Below are 21,966 nucleotides of genomic sequence, written 5' to 3'. Positions count from 1 at the left end.
AGTTAGGAGTATCAGAGTAAAAGGGCTGAATACAAATGCACGCCACACTTTTCAGATATTTATTTGTAAACAATTTTGAAAACCATTTATCATTTTCCTTCCACTTCACAATTGTGTGCCACTTTTTGTGTTGGTCTATTACAGTGATGGCGAACCTTGGCACCCCAGATGTTTTGAAACTACATTTCCCCAGTCGTCTTCCAGGACAGCCCTTCAGAGAGATGGAGTCCCTCCCATCGCCACAGGAAACACATTGCCACAGTTCAAAAGGCGGTCCCTCAGGTCCCTGGCTAGTCATTTGTGTTTCCTCCGTCGGAGGAACATGTAACCAGGAGAGGACTTCATCTCTCAGGGGCTGCCTGAAGGGGGTGGAGGCCGCATAGGGGGACTGGGTCCTATCCGTCGGCTCCAGTGAAGTTTCCTACTTTATGCTTTCAGGGCTCGGGTACTGTCCAGCGTGTTAGGAGCAGACCTGTTACCCCCCTCCTTCCAGTGCCGAGGTGTGCCAGTGGCAGGGTGAGGCAGGTTCTCCCAGTAGTGTTCTAGGTGGATTCATCCATCCTAGCTCCTTGTTGCGGTGGGGGCCGGAGACGCCGTTTGCGTCATTTCCGACGGAACCGTGTCATCACTGTGTGCCGAGACTTCCAGTTCCGGGTCTCCAGAGGCGCAAGGAGGAAGGGGAAAGCCCAGGCTGGGCCTAATATTCCCGACCAGCGTCCAGCAATACCGGTCTAGCGGCAGAATCCGGAGCAAGAGGGGGGGACCATGGAGGCTAATCCCCAGGACACTTCGGCGGATGCAGGCACCAGCCAAACCCAGGTAGGCTGCTGGGCAAGCCCTGTACTGTGGTTTTTCATGTGGTTAGTTGTAAAGCTGGGACTTGTAAGTACCCCATGGTGGTGGATACCTCGCTGTCCCAGGTATTTGCAGTTTGGTGGTTGCAGCACGGGTGTTTTAAAGAGGGTTAAAAGGTTTTTGATGCTGAGATCATCTATTCTTTCTTTACAGGCTAAGGAGGCTCTAAGGGAAGATGAGTCAGGCAGCAAAAAGTGCCCTAATTGTGGAAACAAGTTATCCTCAGGCTCTAACAAAGCTTTATGCAGACAGTGTATTGCAGGCTTACTTAAAACAGAGGCAGACTCTCCCTTGGCTAAATTCCTTAGCTCCTTTAAAGATGAGATGGCGTCAACCTTTAAATCTCTCAGGGAGTTAATTGCAGATGTAAACACGTCTGCTTCCACCAGTAGAGCAGCTGCGATTCTCTATTCACCAGGCCTTACAACACCCAGCTCCGGGGAGCCCTGTACAGTCAGGGAGCATAGCCCCGCGTTAGTTAGCCCTCAATCCTCTGACGCATACTCAGACTAGGATGAGGATCAGGCTGTAGCTAACAAAGCCGCAAAATACAAGCTGTTTCTTGAGGAAGTAGATGAGCTGTTAGGCGCTATTTATGATATACTGGAAATTGATGAGGAAGAAGTTCTATTGTCCAGACATAAGATGTTTGGGGCCCTGGGGAAAAAGAAGGCAAAAGTATTCCCTATACATAACGTGCTTTCTGACCTTGTCCGTAAGGAGTGGGCCTAACCGGATAAGAAAGTCTTCTTTCCAAATTCCCTTAAAAGAAGATTCCCCTTTGACGAGAGCCCAGAGGCGGTCTGGAATAAAAATCCAAAACTAGACGTCCCTCTGTCCAAAGTGTTGAAACAGTCTGACCTTGCTTTCGAGGATATGGGTCATTTAAAGGACCCAATGAACAGGAGAACAGACGTAGTCTTAAAAAGGGCCTGGGATGCTTCTATGGCAGGCCTGAAACCAGCTCTATCCACTTCTTGTGTGGCTAGAAATCTGGAGTTCTGGTTATCACAACTACAAGAACATCTAAAGGCAGGCACTGATAGGGGGAGCTCTTAAAAACCTTCCCTATGCTTTTGAAGGTGACAGGTTTCATTTCTGACGTGTCTACTGATTCCATAAAGTTTATGGCTAAGACTGCGGCGCTTTCTGTCACAGCCAGGAGGTCAGTCTTGATGAAAACTTGGGGGGGGGGGGGGGGGAGACACGGCGTCCAAAACATGCCTGTGCAGTGTCCCTTTTACAGGAGACTTAGTCTTCGGCTCTGAATTGGATACCGCCTTAGAAAGGACGGCGAATAAGAAGAAAACTTTTCCCACTAAAAAGAAAAACTTTCAAAGGAAGTTTTTTTTTTTGTTTTTTTTTCCTCCTCCAAAAGAACCCTCAAAAAACAGAGAAGGACTTCAAACCCTAAAAGCACTGGACAGGGCACAAAGGGAAAGGAAAAGGGGGTATACTTTTTAACCGCCCCAGTCAGAACCCTAAACCCCAGTGACATCAGGGTCCCTGTGAGAGGAAGATTAAAGAATTTTCTCCCACAGTGGGAAAAGAGAACCTCAAACGAGTTTGTTTTAAACATAATAAAAAGAGGTTATGCATTGGAATTTCACAGCGATTCACCCTCAAAATTTCTAGGGACAAAGCTTCCAAGAAACTCTGAAAAGGCCAGTGCCCTACCATTACTAATAGGGGAGGTGGTGGATCAAGAGGTTTTGACACCAGTCCCTATTCAGGAACAGGGGGACGGTTTTTACTCGCACATTTTTGTGGTGAAAAAACCGTCAGGGAAGTTCAGACTAATCATGAACCTCCAACCCATGAAACTCTCCGTCCGATACAAAAGATTTTGGATGGAGTCCATTTACTCAATACGGAATCTTCTCCAAAAAGAGGTGTTTATGACTACCTTAGATTTAAGTGATGCCTATCTGCATATCCCAATAAGGAAGGAATGTCAAAAACTTCTTCGGATGGCGATTCAGATAGACACCAAAATTTATCATTTTCAGTGCAGAGCACTTCCCTTCGGACTGTCGTCCTCCCGGAGAATTTTTACCAAGGTTCTTGGGGAGGCACTAGTTCCGTTAAGACTTCGGTCAGTCTCGATCATTCTAGACAACTTGCTCCTCATGTCCCACTTGGAGAAACAACTTTGTCAGGACTTAGAGTTAACACAACTCAGCCTGAGTCAATTGGGGTGGATAATCAGTTTGGAAAAGTCCAAAACAACCCCAACACAGAATATTCTGTATTTGGGCTGCAAGATCCTGTTGGTAAATCAAAGGATGGTCTTGCCATAAGAAAAGATATTGAATCTGAAGCAGAGGATGTCCTTTCTTCAAACCAGCTCCAAATGTACAGTGAGAGAAGTGATGTCAGTATTAGGACTTATGACAGCAGCAATTCCGTACAAAGGGCCAGTTTCCACCAAAGAGACCTTCAGAGGTTTGTGTTGGAACAGTAAAAGACAAAGATCTGGAAGAATATGTATCGATCCCCACCAAAGTAAAAAAACATTCCCTCTGGTGGTGGAAGGACACGGAAAATTTAAACAAAGGGGTACTCTGGGTCTTGCCTATCACATCCACACTGACTGCGAGCAATTGGGGTTGGGGAGCCCATCTCAACTCAGGCTGGGCTGAGGGCAGATGGACACCAGAAGAGAAACAATTCTCTTCCAATTGGAAGGAGCTAACAGCTATCCTCAGAGCCCTACTAGCGTTTCAGGACACAATACAAGGTCACCATCTACAAGTCCGCTCAGACAATATGACGGCAGTAGCCTATATAAACAAGCAAGGAGGCACCAGAAGTCCTCGGCTAATGTTGGTGGCCAAGCACATATTTCAGTGGGCAGAATCCAATCTAGAATCCATCTCTGCAATACAACTAAAAGGGGAACAGAACAGCACTGCAGACTTCTTGACAACCTAGTTTCGAATCAAGAGTGGTCTCTGCACCCGGAAGTTTTCAACCATATAGGGGAGACCAGAAGTGGACCTATTTGCAAACAAAAAGAATGCAAAAGTTCCTAGTTTCTGCTCGCTATGCCCAGGAGATCAACCCTTGGTGGTAGAAGCCTTACAGACTCCCTGGACCTTCAACTTGACCTATGCGTTTACACCGCTTCACCTCATACCAAGGGTTCTAGCGAAGTTTCTAGCGGAGAAAACGTGTTAATTCCTAGTAGCACCATTTTGACCCAAGAGGCCATGGTTCACAACTTTACTACCGTTGACAGACCAGCCTCTTCTGAGGCTTCCCTGCAGACAAGATCTCCTGTCACAGGGACCTCTCTTACATCCACAAGTAGCCATGCTGAACCTTTCAGCGTGGTTACTGAGGAAGAAATTCTGAGGAGTAAAGGCCTACCAGGGTGATTCAGACCTTACTACAGAGTCGAAAACCAGTCACCCGAGCTATTTACAGAAAAGTCTGGAGAAAGTTTTTAATAGCTAGATGAATAGCCAAGGTGAGTTAAACAAGGATAGAACAAATATCCTACAGTTTCTCTAAGAAGGAATAGACAAGGGACTAAGTCCTAGTACCATTAAGGTTCAGATAGCGGCCTTAAGTCTATACTTAGAGAAACGATTACAGGAAGATCCTTTCATCGCTAGGTTCTGTAAGGCAATTTCTAGACGCAAACCGGTCAGAATTAATATAACTCCATCCTGGGACCTATTGATCGTTCTCAGGGCCTTTTTTGGGGCCACCTTTTGAACCTGTCTCAGAGGCCTCTCTAAGACTGATCACATTTAAGACAGTGCTCCTCGTGGCAATCACTTCAGCCCGTAGGGTTAGTGAAATCCAAGCTCTCTCCATTAGAGAGCCATTAATTCAGATTCTAGAGGCCAGAGTCATCCTAAAGACGGACCCTGGGTTTTTGCCCAAGGTAGCAACTAGGTTTCATAGGTCGCAAGATATTGTCCTCCCTTCTTTCTGTCAGAATGCCTCAAACAAAGAAAAACAATTTAATTTACTAGATGTGAGGAGGTGTATCCTAGAGTACCTAAAGGTAACCAAATCATTTAGAATTACAGATTCGCTTTTTATCCTTTTCTGGACAACGTAAAGGACAAAAGGCTTCTAAGGTCACCATAGCTAGGTGAATCAGGCTACCTATTGCAGAAGGGTATAGAACAATAAATAGAGATCTTCCTGAGGGTGTTAAAGCCCACTCCACAAGGGCACTCTCGGCATCCTGGGCAGAAAGAGCTGATGCCACCCTGGAGCACATATGTAAAGCAGCCACATGGTCAAGCTTCTCCACTTTTACAAGGCATTATCGACTAGACTTAATGTCCAGTCAGGATCAGGCTTTTGGGAGGAAAGTCCTCCAAGCTGTGGTCCCCCCCTAATCTGGTGAGTACTTGGGGATCCTCTCAAGGGCTGTCCTGGAAGACGACTGGGGAAAACCGGAGTTAGACTTACCGTTAACTCCTTTTCCAGTGGTCTTCCAGGACAGCACGATCCCACCCTTGAATTATGTTGATGTATTATTGTTATTACCTGTTATGGTTATATTCTTCAGTTCCATCCTTCGGTTCTTGGTAAATGACTGGCCAGGGACCTGAAGGACCGCCTTTTGAACTGTGGCAATGTGTTTCCTGTGGCGATGGGAGGGACTCTATCTTCTCATGGATATGCAGAAGTCCAGACCACACGTGGACAATGTCTCCCCCGTGTGGCCTACAATGTTATAAACTTGGGCTGTGGTAAGAAATCTACCTAGCTATGAGTGATATGATGGGCCACTACATGTGGTTAGTAACTTGTAGATTCCATAATGCTGAATTTACACCTGAGCGTATCGTTTTCATGCGTTTTTTTGGATGTTTTTGTACAGGCGTTTTGAGGTCCAAAGGTCATCAATGTAAAATGCCTATAATCTGTACTTTTTTGTGCTTCAGGCATTTTGCTTCAGGTGACAATGCTCAGATGTGAACATGGGGCTATTTAAATGAATGGGATTTTGTTGGGCATTTTTGGAATGTTTGAGATGAGTGTTTTATGAGCTTAAAACACTCGGGTGTGAATGCAGACCCATATAGGGTCAGATATATATATATATAAATTATATTCAGCCTGGAATGAGAGTGAAAACAATGGCTTGTATAATGATGTCAGGTACAACTGGAAAACTCAGAGGGAGAGATGTCCTTGTCATCACATATGGTACTCTTGTAGTTTGTAGCAGGGTATGTACTTTCCTCCCTTTTTATTGGCAACTAAATAACACAGGAGAACTCCTCCAACTGTGTAATATGAGGTTTTTCATTGCCCAGTGTGGGAGCCATCAGTGTAAATCGAAGAGAAATAAAGCCATTTCGCACTCTAGTAAAGGAAATGTACTTGGCCATCCATATAGATCTTGAAAAGTCCAAGCTGTGTATGTAGCAGTAGAACTTTAAAAGTCCATATCCAGAGAGAATTTCAGCCACTTAAGGCTGGGTTCACACCTAAACCCGCTGCGGATTGCACAGCAACGCTGTCCGTCCCTGTTCTCCGTTTCAGGGATGAATCGGGGCAGAATCTTTGCACGAATTTGGCCCTGAAACGGGGGCAAAGATGCACAGTGTGCAGTGCGCTCCGCAGCCGCCCTGGAGACATGTGAACCGCCTCCATAGAGAGCTGGTCATATTCTCCCGCTATGCAAATTGGATGCAGAGAAACCGCATCAAATTTGCATAGGTATGAACCCAGCCTTAAGGAATGGAGGCGGTAGGGGAGGAGGTATCCCAGAAGCTGGCTGCATGGGACCATAACTTTTGGTGCAGGTTCATCTAACAAAGAATGGCCAATGTATGTGCATGATACAAGTTCTGATGCATAAACTAATGTGTTCTTTTAAGGTCTTCAAATTGTTTTTTTAAAGGGCATATCCTATATCCTATATATAAAGCATCTGAAACCATCATGTACTGTATGTCTACAAATTAAATGAAAGCCTGCTCATACAAGCTTTTAATCGACTGTGAAATTAAGAGAATTCTACCTCTCACTGTGTGATGAATGGGGTTCCATGATTTGCCTGAAGGGGACACTAGTGATACTAAAGTAAATAAAAAAAAAAAACATGTTATCCCCACCTGCTCTGTGTAATAGTTTTGCATAGAGCAGCCCTGATCCTCCTCTTCTTGGGTCCCCTGCTGGCAGTCTGGCTGCTCCTACCCCTGCTGAGTGCATCCATAGCAAGCCACTTGGTATGGGGGCACTCTTGTGTGCTTGCTCTTGAGCCCCTCTGTGTGTCCATTGCTCAGCCCTGCCTCCTCTTCACTGGCTGTGATTGACAGCAGCAGGAGCCAGTGCCTCCCACTGTTTTGTCTGAGCCAATGAGGGAGAGAGTCGCAAGTGCCTCTGCTTTTGTGCACATTACTAGATCGAGAGTGGGCTCAGGTAAGCATTGGGCTTGGGGGAAGGAGAGCTGCACGCAGGTTTTATCTTTTTCATATATCATGGGTCACAGAGTCAGGCTAATATTCATTACCTACTGGGTTATACTCCATCAGGTGAATGGACACTGATAGACCAAAGGGCTTGAGATAGTAAGTGATCCCCTATATAACCCCTCCCACACAGGAAGCACTTCAGTTTTTTACCAGTGTCTGCAAGGTGGATGGCACGGTTTCTTTTGAGCTCTCTGGGCTCCAAGTCTGTAGCCCACAAACTGTTCTTAAATGAATCAAGGGATTTGACTGATCGGGTCCATTTGACACAGGCATATATGCTTAGATAAATGGTACCCGAGCCTCGCAAAGAAGACTCAAGATCCTGCTGGGTTTTGCCTGTAATGTGGCCTCTGGGCGCTGGACCCTGTGAAGTGGAATCCTGGACACTACAGCGCTAAGGCATTCCTGCAGGGTGCTGTACAGGTCCAAGTGAGTGGACCTTAACCATGAAAAGGGTACCCAGTCCTTTAAGGTCCTCAAGTGACAGGAACCCTCTGTGAAGGGTGAAGATTTGGCTCTTAGTTTGTAAGCTGCCTTGCGCCTGGACGGCTAAGTGAAACCTCTTTACTTATTATTGTGGGGTGTCCCAGTGATTGTAACAATCAGTCAAGCTAGCTAGAGGCTGGACACCTGTGTGCGGTGACCATACGGGGGAGTTTTGGGCTAGCTGGGGGTGTTTGCAAAGTATACTCTTTTTGCTTGTGTCTGGCTGTTTTTTACCTGTATGATGGCCGTGCGCCATTTCGCCTTGGTTCACCAGGGAGCGCGTGCATTCGCAAGAGTGCCGCTATGCTCAGCAGTTTGGCGGCCATGGCGCACGCGACTTCACTGCACATGCACAGCAGCCTTTTTGTCTGGGCGCATGAGGATTTGCGCCATACGCACACTTGCGCATGCACAGAACGTTCCGGCACTTATTTAAGCTGTATAGGTCAAGCATATGGTGCTTCCAGAAGGCAGCTGTGGGACACAGAACAGGCTCTGGACAGACACTTGCAGCGGTTCATTTTTTCCTTACCCAGGTCATGTGAGTCACCAAGTGTTGCTTGGCAGTCTAAAGGTGCTTAGCAGGATTTTTACATAGGGGCTTGGTGAGCCCTATTAAAAGGGTCTCTCTTCTGAGGTGTTTTAATACTACACCCAAGTACTCTCTTTTTGTGGCTAGTAAATGTCTGAAAAAAGAGGAGCGGAACTAACACTACAGGGAAGGTCACACCAATGTCGTCAGTAGTAGTTCCTGATGAACCTAGTCGTATCCCTAGTGTTGTATCCCCTGAAAGACCAGAGGCTTCCTGGCAATCTGAGCCGCTGTGCCTATCTGGTATTGTGCCTACAGTCAATGCTGCTGCTTCACCCTTTATCACTAAGGATGAACTGTCCTCGGCCCTAGCCGGGTTAGAGCACAGGATTGCTGGCATGATTGCCTCCATCCTGCAGGGTAGCAGATCCCCCTCCCCGGAGACTAGTTTGGAGCAGCAGTGGGTTGAGGATGGGGAAGAGCTTAACGCTCAGGACTCTGTGGAGGGCCCAACAGATGAGTCTGCTCCCGAGCAATCTTGACAAGAAGATATCCAGTTGATGTCTGCCTCTCAGTCGCAGAGGCTTTTGATCCTGACTCTGACTGAAATGGTTCATTCTGCCTTTAAGTTGCCTCTTGCAGAGGTGACTGAGCCCCCCTGGTCCTCTTTGGGATCTCTGAGGCCTCTTCAGGGCGCACAGCCTTTCCCTCTACACCCCCTGTTGGAACAGACTGTATGCTGATTGGGAACATCCTGACAGGATTTTTGTTCCTCCTAAGGCCCCTTTCACACAATCAGACCGTTCCGTTTTGACGGCGGACCTGAGCGGGCGCTCCATGTTAGCCTATAGAGCGATGGATGTCAGCGGAGACATGTCCGCTGACATCCGACCCCGTCTGATCTGCTAAAAGCAGACGGATGGCCCTATGTCCGGATCTGTTGCTATCGGATCGGGTAAGATCTGATGAAAACGGACATGCTGTCCATTTTCATCCGATCCCTCCATAGGCAGCAGCGGCGCCTGACAAGCCCCTCCCCGTTCAGTGAGCAGAGAGGGACCTGTCATCCGCCGGCTCAGCGGAGATCAACAGAGAGATCTCCCGCTGAGCCGGCGGACCCAGGCGGGCTCCGTGGAAGCGTAGTCCGCCTCGTGTGAATGAGGGCTAAGAGGTTTTCCCTTTGATACCCCATGGATGAAAAGTTTGTTAAAATGGAGCATGCCAGCAGTAGATGCACCAGTCTCTTCCTTAAACAAGAACTTAACTTGTCCGGTAGATAATGCACAGGGCTTGAAAGACCCTGTTGACAAGAAATTGGAGTAATTATTAAAGGCTTCCTTTTCTTTGGCCAATTCAACTATTCAGCCAGCTGTTGCAGCAATTGGTATCTGCCAGTCCGTAAAGGATCAGGTCAAACGTCCTGATAGGCCTAACCAGGAGGATGATCTGCCTGAAAGTAAGACCGATATTTCTCAAGCGCAGTTGGCTATTGACACCTTAAAGGATTCAATACAGCAGGTTTCTCGTTTGGCTCTCTTGTCTGTACATATGCGCAGACTCTTATGGCTTAAGAACTGGTCAGCCAAGCTTCCTTGTAAAAAGATATTGGCAGGTTTCCCTTTTCATGGGGAACGTTTATTTGGTGATCATTTGGACAAATATATCCAAAAGATCTCTGGAGGGAAGAGTTCTCTACTTCCTGTGAAGAAAAGCACCAGACATCCCTTGTTTAAAACCTCAGGGATTGCTTCCTCCAATGTCTCAGCATCAAGGCAGTTCCGCCTCCAACAGGGCGCTAGGGCCAGGGGCAAGCTGCAGGGCCGGGGCCAGAAAAGGCCCTGGGTCCAAGATTCTTCTAAACCCAGCACCAAGCCCCCCTTTTGAGCGGATGCCCCCACTCCATCGAATGGGGGGGGAAGACTGCTGCACTTTGCGGACATTTGGAGAACAATAATTCATGACGAGTGAGTCACCTCAATTATATCTCGCTGTTACAAGCTAGAGTTGCGGGGGGGTCCCCCTCAGAGGTTTTTAAGATCCAGCGTTCCCTCGGATCTTCCAAAAAGAAACTTATTGCTTCAGGCACTACATCATGCAGTAGAGGAACGTCCTTTTCAGTTTATGGCTCTACCCTTCAGACTGGCTACAGCTCCCCGGGTGTTCACAAAGGTCCTAGCACTAGTACTGGGTCTTTTAAGGGCCCAAGGGATCCTAGTGCTCGGGTATCTGGACGACCTCCTACTCAGAGATCACTCATTACAGGCTCTAGAACAGAGCATAATTTGCACAGTGCGGTATTTGAAAAGCTTAGGCTGGATCATAAATACCGAAAGGTCAGCCTTGAAACCAGCTCAAAGTCTAAAGTATTTAGGTCTGATCCTAGAGATGGTTCAAGCAAGAGTATTCTTGCCACCTGTAAGGATCTGTGCCCTGAAGGTTCAGATGCGTCAGATAAGGGGCACCAGACAACCCCCCCCCCCCCCCCCCCATTCAGCTCTGTATGTGTTTTCTAGAGAGGATGGTATCCTCCTTTGAGGCAGTGCCCTATGCCCAGTTCCATTCCAGGCCTTTACAACAACATATCTAGTTGGCCTGGATCAGAAGAGGAAAAGCCCTGGATTATCTAATGTGCTTATTTCCTCGGGCACGCTTAAGCCTAAACTGGTGGTTGCCGGCTCAGAACCTGCGAAAGGGAAAATCCTCTCTCCCGGTAACTTAGAGAGTACGGACTACAGATGCCAGTCTCTCATGCTGGGGAGCGACCCTAGAAGGGCTCGCAACTCAGGAGAAATGGTCAGGGACAGAACAGATCAATGTCCTGGAATTACGGGCAGTACGCCTGGCCCTACGGTCCTGGACGGTGGAGCTTTAAGACTGCCCTTTCAGGGTACAGGGGTGCAGTCCAACAATGCCACTGCAGTGACCTATATAAACCACCAAGGTGTTACCAGGAGACATCCAGCTCTGAAGGAGGTGAACCACATACTAGCCTGGGCAGAGGGACATGTGCCAATTTATATCGGCAGTCCATATCCCGGGAGTAGAGAACTGGAAGGCAGATTATCTCAGCCATCAGCAGATCTGCCCGGGGGAATGGTCCCTACACCCAGGGGTGTTCCAGGAAATTTGCCAGCATTGGGGATGGCCAGAGGTCGACGTATTGGCATCCAGATTCAACAACAAGCTACAGCAATTTGTGTCCCAAACAAGGGATCCCCTGGCAATCGAAGCAGATGCTCTGATAGTTCCATGGAGACAGTACTCCCTGGTTTATGCTTTCCCTCTGATCCCTCTCCTTCCACCTTTGTTGCGCAGGATTCAGAAAGAGGGGGTTCCAGTCATTCTGGTGGCACCAGCCTGGCCCAGAAGGCCCTGGTTCCCGGAGATTGTGAAACTGACAATAGATGGGCCATGGACACTTCCACCTTGCCCCAATCTACTGTCTCAAGGTCCCATATTCCACCCCAATTTACAGTCTCTAAATTTGACGGCATGGCTATTGAAGCCAGGGTGCTGAAGGACCGTGGAACCTCGGGACCAGTAGTGTCTACTTTAGTGAATGCTAGAAAAGCTAGAGTCCTTAGTCTTAAGTCACTAGAAAAATTTATCATAAGGTCTGGAAGACATTAATTGCTTGGTGTGAAGCCAGAAAATGGCATCCTCGGAAATACGTGATTGGGAGAATTCAGCTGTGGAAATCAAATTGGCTTTGAGTACAATCAGAGGTTGTTTCGGCCCTATCAGTATTCTTTCAAAGGTATTTAGCCTCCCATTCACTGATCCGAACCTTTATGAAGGGGGTAACTCGCTTGCTTCCCCCCATTAGGTCACCTATGTGTCCTTGGGATTTGAACTTGGTGTTGTCTGTGTTACAGAAATGGGCATTTGAACCTATCAAGGAAATTCCATTAGACTTGCTGTCACGCAAGATAGCCTTCCTGATGGATATCACCCCGGCTAGAAGGGTGTTGGAGTTGGCTGCCCTTTTGTGCAGGGAACCATACTTGATCCTTCACCACGACAGGGTCGTGTTACGACCTGTTCCATCCTTTTTGCCAAAAGTGATGTCAGCCTTTCATTTAAATCGGGACATTATTTTACCTTCCTTTTTTCTCTCAGCCTTGTTCGGCAGAAGAGAGGCGACTACATTCTTTGGACATTGTCCAGGCAGTCAAGGTTTATTTGTCTAGATCTGCGGAGATCTGAAGATCAGACTCCTTTTTTGTTTTACCAAAAGGGCAGGCAGCTTCCATTGCCAATTGGGTCCGTCACTTGGTCATTCAGGCCTATGGTCTGAAACATAAAGCTCCTCCCTTTTTAGGGTGAGAGCTCATTCTGCCAGGGGTGTAGGATCCTCCTGGGCTTTTCGCCATCAGGTATCCGTGGCTCAGATTTCTAAGCCTGCCACCTGGTCTTCAGTGCGTATGTTCACAAAATTTTATCAAGTGGATGATCGAGCAGCGGAGGATTCGGCTTTCGGCCGCAGTGTACTGCGGGCTGACGTATAAGTTCTAATGGCTATTGTTTGGCAGGGTGTCTCCTTCCCCTCAAGGCTATTGCTCTGGGACGTCCCAGTAGGTAATGAATATTAGCCTGACTCTGTGTCCCATGATGTATGAAAAAGAAAATAGGATTTTTTTATTGTACATCATGGGACACAGAGCCTTAAGTAATTACTTAATGGGTTATAGGCTACCTTCAGGTGTTGACACTGGTAAACCCAATCAAGGAAGTTTACTCCCTATATAACCCCTCCTCCTTTCAGGAGCACATCAGTTTTTTCACCAGCGTCTAAAGGTGTGGGTCACGAGTGAACATGTGCTCTGAGGAGCTCCAGGAGGGATCCATGCTGGATTTAAATAGCCTCCATACACCAGATCCATCCAAAGTGCCATTTAGGCCTAAAAGCATGGTACCTGGGGCTTTGTATCCGAAGCACGAGGTTTTGCCTGTAACGCTTCTTTGTAGGGCTGGAACCCAGGAACCCAGGGCTTAGGTCTTCTTACATTACCTAAACTTCCTGATGGGGTGCTTTTACAGGTCCAGGGCAGTTGGAACCCTTTTTTAGGGACCCAATCCCTGAAGGTTTGCTAAACACAGCCCGCCATGATGGGTGAAGGTTGGATTGTTTGTTAATTCAACAAATCCTGCGGCGAGGATAAAGTAAGGGAAGAAACTTGGGTATTAAAAATATCTATGTATTTCTTCTATTAGGGAAAAAATGTTGCCATGCCTTAATTCTCCACTAGAGACAGTGTATGCACATACCTTACTCTGTTGTCTCACTGTAAGCTCAGTCCGTGTTTGATTTCAGCAGCGTGTAGAGGGGAGACTCTGCAAGGTAAGAGAAAGCTGCAAAAGTATTTTCTTCTGAATGACAACTGCGCGGTCATGCAACACTGTACCCAAATGAAATTTTTATCATTTTTTTTCCCCACAAATAGAGCTTTCTTTTGGTGGTATTTGATCACCTCTGCGGTTTTTATTTTTTGTTAAAAAAATTTAAAAAGAGCGAATTTAAAAAAATATATATATATTTTTTTTAATATTTTGTTATAAAATTTTTTAAAAGGGTAATTTTTCTCCTTCATTGATGTACGCTGATGAGGCGGCACCAATGGGCACTGATAGGTAGCAGTGATGGGCACTGATGGGTGGCAGTGATGGGCACTGATTGGTGGCAATAATGGGCACTGGTCTTGTACACTGCTAGGTGGCACTGATTGGCACCACTGGTGGGCATTGTTAGGTGGCAATGGTGGGCATTGTTAGGTGGCAATGGTGGGCATTGTTAGGTGGCACTTGCAGGCATTGATAGGTGGCACTTGCAGGCATTGATAGGTGGCACTTGCAGGCATTGATAGGTGGCACTTGCAGGCATTGATAGGTGGCACTTGCAGGCATTGATAGGTGGCACTTGCAGGCATTGATAGGTGGCACTTGCAGGCATTGATAGGTGGCACTTGCAGGCATTGATAGGTGGCACTTATGGGCATTGATAGGTGGCACTGTGGGCACTGTGATGTGGCAATAACAGGTGGCACTGGCAGGGGGTACTTGTGGCACAATTGAGGCATGTATGAGGCATTATTGCCTCCTCCTCTTCGGGACCAATGTTCCTTGCTGCTGAGCCGGTGATCGGCTTTTTTTTCTCCTCGCACTGTCAGCGCGAGGAGAAAAAAAAAAACGATCACAGAGCTTTTGTTTTGATCATGTGATCAGCTGTCATTGGCTGACAGCTGATCACATGGTAAGGGGCCGGGACCGGCCCCTTACTTGGATCGGTGATCACCCGAGTCTCAGTGACTCGGTGATCACAGCGCGCTCCACGCGCGCCCTGCAGGGCGCGCGCAGGGCACGTGCACAGGGGAGGCCGTCCTATGACGGCCTCCCGGGAATTCAGGTCCGCGCTGTAGCCGTCATTCGGCTATAGCGCGGATGTCAAGCAGTTAAACAGGCCCTTAGAGAGCTTCCTGCACAATAAGTTCGGGATTTGGCTGAACTACCAAAAGCATTATGCTTTGCCATAGATGCCATTAAGGATTCTATTCACCAGGCGTCCCGCCTTACGCTTATGCTTGTGCATATGCGTAGAATCCCGTGGTTGGGAAAAAACGTGGACAAATATATATCCAAACAATTTCTAGTGGGAAAAGTACTCTTTTGCCAGTCAAAAGAAAGTATAAATGCCTTTCATTTAAACGGGCTCTTTCCCCCACGCCAGGGGCTTCCGTCTCTAGGCAGGGGTGACGGCCTCCGCCTTCACGCTCTAGAGGAAAATCTCAGAGTCAGACCCAGGCTCAAAAGAGGTCCTGGGGTCGGAAACCTGCAAAACAGAATCCTAAAGCCTCATCATGAAGAAGCAACCACCCTCACCAAGGTGGGGGGGAAGACTTCTGCAGTTTTCAGAAGTCTGGAAAGCAAGAAATTCAGGACAGATAAGTCATCTCAACGGTACCGCTGGGGTACAAGCTGGAATTTCATGACTTTCTACTGTCTCACTTCCTGAGGTCAAGCGTTCCCAAAGATCCAGACAAAGGACAATCTCTGTTTCAAGCACTAGACCGATTTAATATCTCAAGGGGTGATCATACAAAGGAGCAAGGTCTGGGGTTTTTAATCAAATCTTTTCATGATGCAAAAACCAAATGGAGACGTCGGACCCATTCTTGATCTAAGAAATCTAAATCAGTTCCTGAAGATCCGCTCCTTTTGCATGGAGACGATCAGGTCAGTAGTTTCTATTCTTCTAGGAGGAGAACTTCTGGCATCAATCGACATCAGGAATGCATATCTGCATGTCCCTATATTTCCCGCTCATCAAAAGTTTCTGCGGTTCGAGTTAGAACAGCAGCATTTTCAATTTGTAGCCCTGCCCTTCGGGCTAGCCACAGCACCCTGGGTGTTCGCCAAAGTGCTGGCCCCACCTCTAGCCAGGTTAAGGGCACAGAGCATAACAGTCATAGCGTACCTAGACGATCTATTGCTAATAGATCAGTCGTGGCTCGTTTGGAGCAAAGCGTATGCACTACAGCCAACTATCTGAAGAAGTTGGGTTGTATTCTCAACCTAGAGAAATCTTCCTTAAATACCGCTAAAAAATCTAGAGTACTTGGGTCTGATCATAGACACAGCCCAGGAAAGGGTGTTCTTGCCTCAGGCAAAAATCAACTCCATAAGAGAGTTTTTACGGATGGTCAGGTCAAATGGCGATCCCTCTATTCCCCTTTGCATGAGGTTGCTAGGAACTATGGTGGCTTCATTTTGAAGCAGTTCCCTATACCCAGTTTCATTTAAGACTGTTGCAAAACAGTATCTTGTCTGATTGGAACAAAACAATTCAAGCTTTAGACTTGCCAAAGCAGCTGTCCTCAAGAGTGTCCCAAAGCCTCTCTTGATGGTTACTAACCCAGAATCTGCTGAAAGGAAAATCCTTCAGACCAGTCATCTGGAAAGTGGTAACGACAGATGCCAGCCTTTCAGGCTGGGGAGCAGTACTAGAAAAGACAACTGTCCAGGGACAGTGGTCAAGAACCAAAAGGAACCTTGTCCATCAATATCCTAGAGATTCTGGCAGTACATCTGGCTCTAAAGACCTGGACTTTCAGGTTACGGGGTTGTCCTGTCAGGATTCAATCCAACAATGCCACAGCTGTGGCCTATATCATTCACCAAGGGGGCACCCAAGGTCTCCAAGAGCAGAGAGAGGTGAACCATATTCTAACTTGGGCAGAAAGGAATGTTCCGTGCCTATCGTGCAGTCTTTATTCCGGGAGTAGAGAATTGGCAGGCGGACTACTTGAGTCGCCAGCAGTTATTCCCATGGTCTCTTCACCCCGACATATTTCAGGCTATTTACCAAAGTTGGGGAACTCCGGATGTAGATCTTCTAGCGTCCAGGTTCAACATAAAGTTAGTCAACTTTGTGGCCAGAACAAGGGATCATTCGCATGCGGAACGGATGTGTTGGTGACCCCATGGGATCAGTTCTCACTGATCTATACATTTCCCCCTATTTAGTTGCTGCCTCGACTTCTTTGCAGGATCAATCTGGAAAGAAAGCCGGTAATTCTGGTGGCACCAGCATGGCCCAGAAGGTCATGTTATGCAGAAATCGTAGAGATGGTAGTATAGGGCCCATGGTCCCTCCTACTACAGCCAGATCTGCTCTCACAGGGACCGATATTCCATCCTACCTTACGGTCTCTAAATTTAACGGCTTGGCTATTAAAACCACATTCTGAAGAAACGTAGCCTTTCCGGGTCAGTTATCTCTACCCTGATTAGTGCAAGGAAGCCAGCTTCCAGAACTATAGAGTCTGGAGGGCTTATGTTTCCTGGTGTGAATCCAAGCGTTGGCACCCTCGGAGATATATCATAGGCAGCATTCTTGCCTTTCTACAATTAGGGGTAGAAATGAAAGTGGCCTTGAGTACTATTAAAGGCTAAGTCTCAGCTTTATTGGTCTTATTTCAAAAGACCACTTGCTACACATTCTGTAGTCCGGGCTTTTATACAGGGGGTGACGTGGCTTATTCCGCCCATCAAACCTCTCTTGAACCCTTGGGACTTGAACTTAGTTTTCTCTGTGTTACAAAAAACAGCCATTTGAACCAATACAACATATTCCCCTAGTCCTTCTGACAAGGAAGTTGGTATTTTTGGTTGCTATATCCTCAGCAAGGAGGGTTTTGGAATTGGCTGCTCTTTCTTGTAAAGAGCCATATTTGATTTGTCATGGGGACAGAGTGGTGTTACGCCCTCGTCCAGACTTTTTTTTTTTTAATCAAAAGTGGTTTCAGATTTCATCTGAACCAAGATATTGTCCTGCCATTGTTTTTTCCAAAACCATGTTCCAGGGAAAAAGTCACTACATTGTCTTAATGTGGTGAGAGCAGTGAAAATCTATTTTTTAGACAACTGCTCAGATTCGTAAGACTGATGTCTTATTTATTCAGCCAAAGGGTCCTAAGAAAGGACAGGCAGCGTCAAAATCCACTGTTGCTAAGTGGATTCGGCAAGAGATAATTCAAACTTATGTTTTAAGGGGTAAGATTCCCCCGTTTCAAGTTAAGGCGCACTCTACCAGGTCGGTTAGTGCTTCTTGGGCAGTGCATCACCAGGTCTCCATGGCTCAGATCTGTAAGGCGGCAACTTGGTCTTCAGTGCATACATTCAGAAGATTTATCAGGTGGTTGTAAGGAGGTATGAGGATTCCGCCTTCAGGCGCAGTGTACTGCAGGCAGCAGTATAAATCCTCAAGTCTGTGGGTACCCTGCGGTTGTTTCTCCCTCCCCTCAAGTAGCATTGCTATGGGACGTCCCATTAAGTAATTACTTAATGCTCTGTGTCCCATGATGTACGATAAAGAAAATAAGATTTTTATTACAGCTTACCTGTAAAATCCTTTTCTTGGAGTACATCATAGGACAGAGGTCCCGCCCCTCTTTTGGGATTAAGTATATTGCTTTGCTACAAAAACTGATGTGCTCCTGCAAGGAGGAGGGGTTATATAGGGAGTAAACTTCCTTGATTGGGTTTACCAGTGCCAACACCTGAAGGTAGCCTATAACCCATTAAGTAATTATTTAAGGCTCTGTGTCCCATGATGTACTCCAAGAAAAGGATTTTACAGGTAAGCTGTAATAAAAATACTATTCTTTTCCTCATACTTGCTTGTAAAATCCTTTTCTTGGAGTACATCATGAAACACAGAGATCCCTCCCCTCTTTTTTGAGGATTCAGTGCTTGCTACAAAACTGAAGTGCTTCCTGTGTGGGAGGGGTTATATAGGGGATCACTTCTTGTCTGAAGACCTTTGGTCTACCAGTATCCATTCACCTGATGATGGAAGTATAACCCAGTAGGTAATGAATATCAGCCTGACTCTGTCCCATGATGTACTCAAAGAAAAGGATTTTAGAGGTACAGTGGGGACGGAAAGTATTCAGACCTCCTTAAATTTTTCACTCTTAGTTATATTGCAGCCATTTGCTAAAATCATTTAAGTTCATTTTTTTCCTCATTAATGTACACACAGCACCCCATATTGACAGAAAAACACAGAATTGTTGACATTTTTGAAGATTTATTAAAAAAGAAAAAAACTGAAATATCACATGGTCCTAAGTATTCAGACCCTTTGCTGTGTCACTCATATATTTAAGTCAGGTGCTGTCCATTTCTTCTGATCATCCTTGAGATGGTTCTACACCTTCATTTGAGTCCAGCTGTGTTTGATTATACTGATTGGACTTGATTAGGAAAGCCGCACACCTGTCTATATAAGACCTTACAGCTCACAGTGCATGTCAGAGCAAATGAGAATCATGAGGTCAAAGGAACTGCCTGAAGAGCTCAGAGAAACGAAAAAAATCCTATTTTTACAATGCATGAAGGTAAAAAACCTTCAGCCTTTTAGACCCGCGTTAATACCAGTCATTTAGACTGACAACAGTTGTGTCTGTCAGTAACTACTGTATGGTTATGCTATATATGAAATTTTACTTTTAAGATGCAAATTCTTTATTAACACTGATGACTTGTCTCTAAATTGTAGGAGCGATTATTGATTTCAGATATGGCCATTGCTAGCTGTGAGTTCATGTTTGAGGAAACCCGGAACTATGTCAAGCAAAGGAAGGCTTTTGGAAAGACTGTGGCACACTTACAGGTATTTATTTTGTCCACACCTATGTTAAAAATTGTACTTAAAGCGGTAGTAAACCTGCTGACTTTTTTTTTTTTCCCTACACCTGTAAGGGAAAAGGCATAATGAGCTAGTATGCACCGCTTACTAGCTCATTATGAGATACTTGCCTTAGAACGAGGCGCCGGCATCTCACCCTGTCCACGCCGAGGGAGATGAACAGATAGGACATGATGTAGCACATAGTGTAAAGAGTTGTTTGCGGTAATAAAAGAAATAAAAGGACATTTATGTTAACAATCAATGCAATCTGTGATTTCCCTGCCTTAAGCTGAGCATTTAGCTAGTCCTCTACTGTATTTTAACAAAGCTTTATTACCATACACTCCCTATTTGTTTCTTTGCTGTCTAGATCTGGCTAGTTTTAAAAAAAATCACTTCTGGGCTATTGCCTCTCACTTTCCTGTTCATGTCATTTGTAGGTGGTCCTTCAAAGCACGCCTAAAATGCACACTCAGTAAAGCATATTTAGCAATTGCATATGGAGTAACTGTAGGCATAGTGGAAAGAATCTGTGAATTAGTTACACAGCATTATTATTGTGCTGCCAGCTTTTCTAAAATTAAACCATTTCAATGCTTTATGATTTTACAATAGCAAGGAAATGAATTTGTTCACTGAATACTTTCCATATCTTGTCTCTTAAGACCGTGCAGCACAAGCTGGCAGAGATGAAAACGCAGATCTGTGTGGGTCGTAGCTTCATAGACAGCTGTCTCCAGCTTCATGCGGAAAAACGCCTGGACTCTGCCACTGCTTCCATGGCAAAATACTGGTATGCATGAGAAAACAAGGGGCCCTTGCTGTATAACAAGAACAAATACATTGCCCTGTGTTCCTTCTCTAACAATTGTACAATTGTGCTCATAAGTTTACATACCCTGGCAGAATTTATAATTTCTTGGCTATTTTTCAGAGAATATGAATGATAACACAAAAACTTTTCTTTCACTCATGGTTAGTGTTTGGCTGAAGCCATTTTTTATCAATCAACTATGTTTACTCTTTTAAAATCATAATTGCAACAGAAACTACCCAAATGACCCTGATCAAAAATTGACATACCCCAGTTCTTAATACCCTGTATTGCCCTCTTTAATATCAATGACAGCTTGAAGTCTTTTGTGGTATTTGTGGGTGAGGCTCTTTATCTTCTCAGAAGGTAAAGCTGCCCATTCCTCTTGGCAAAACGCCTTCAGTTCCTATAAATTCTTGGGCTGTCTTGCATGAACTACACATTTTAAGATCTCCCCAGAGTGGCTCAATGATATTGAGGTCATGAGAATGAGATGGCCACTCCAGAACCTTCACTTTATTCTGCTGTAGCCAATGACTTGGTCTTGTTTTTTGGATCATTGTCAAGTTGGAATGTCCAAGTACGTCCCATGTGCAGCTTCCTGGCTGATGAATGCAAATGTTCCTCCAGTATTTTTTGATAACATACTGCATTCATCTTGCCATCAATTTTTACCAAATTTCCTGTGCCTTTGTAGCTCACACATCCCCCAAAACATCAGCGATCCACCTCCCGTGTTTCACAGTAGGAATGGTGTACCTTTCATCATAGGAGCGTTATTGACTCCTCTCAAAATGTAGCGTTTATGGTTGTGGCCAAAAATCACTTCAAATGACTTTGTGCCAGAAGGTTTTAGGCTTGTCTCTGTGCTGTTTGGCGTATTGTAAGCGGGACACTTTGTGGCATTTGCGTAGTAATGGCTTTCTTCTGGCGACTTGACCATGCAGCCCATCTTTCTTCAAGTGCCTCCTTATTGTGCATCTTGAAACAGCCACACCACGTTTTTTCAGAGTCCTGTATTTCACCTGAAGTTATTTTGTGGGTTTTTCTTTGCATCCCGAAAAAAATGTCATGGCAGTTGAGGCTGAAATTTTAGTTGGTCTACCTGACCGTGGTTTGGATTCAACAGAACCCTCATTTTCCACTTCTTGATTAGAGTTTGAATACTGCTGATTGGCATTCTCAATTCCTTGGATATCTTTTTATATCCCTTTCTTGTTTTTTACAGTTCAACTACCTTTTTCCGCAAATCATTTGACAATTCTTTTGCTTTCCCTATGACTCAGAATCCAGAAACGTCAGTGCAGCACTGGATGAAAGATGCAAGGGTCTGTCAGGAGTCCAGAAACTCATTGACCTTTTATTTATTTATATATATATATATATATATATATATATATATACACACACACACACACACACACACACACACACACACACACACACACACACACTAATTACAAGCAAACAGATCACAGGTGAGGATGGTTACCTTTAACTACTTGCCGCCCGCGCTATAACTGAAGGACGGCTACAGCGTGGGCCATGGACATCCTCCTAAGCAAGCACTGTCTGCGCGACCTTGCAGGACGCACACAGCGCGCTCTGTGATCAGAGTCTATGAGACTCTGCTGAT

At 45.8% G+C, this 21,966-nt stretch overlaps 1 protein-coding gene across 1 annotated transcript in view; it reads left to right on the top strand.

Moving 5' to 3' along the window:
* ACADL (acyl-CoA dehydrogenase long chain) overlaps positions 1-21,966 on the top strand; it is a 51,548-nt gene that overhangs the window by 21,669 nt on the left and 7,913 nt on the right. The window contains exons 8-9 of the mRNA XM_073633550.1: positions 19,385-19,498; positions 20,182-20,309. Coding sequence (XP_073489651.1) covers positions 19,385-19,498; positions 20,182-20,309 — 242 coding nt within the window. The remainder of the gene's footprint in view (positions 1-19,384; positions 19,499-20,181; positions 20,310-21,966) is intronic.

This window comes from Aquarana catesbeiana, linkage group LG06, assembly GCF_042186555.1.
Source record: "Aquarana catesbeiana isolate 2022-GZ linkage group LG06, ASM4218655v1, whole genome shotgun sequence".
In the NCBI taxonomy this organism is placed as follows: Eukaryota; Metazoa; Chordata; class Amphibia; order Anura; family Ranidae; genus Aquarana; species Aquarana catesbeiana.
Note: the sequence above shows the minus strand (reverse complement) of the source record. Positions and strands in the feature narration are given on the sequence as shown.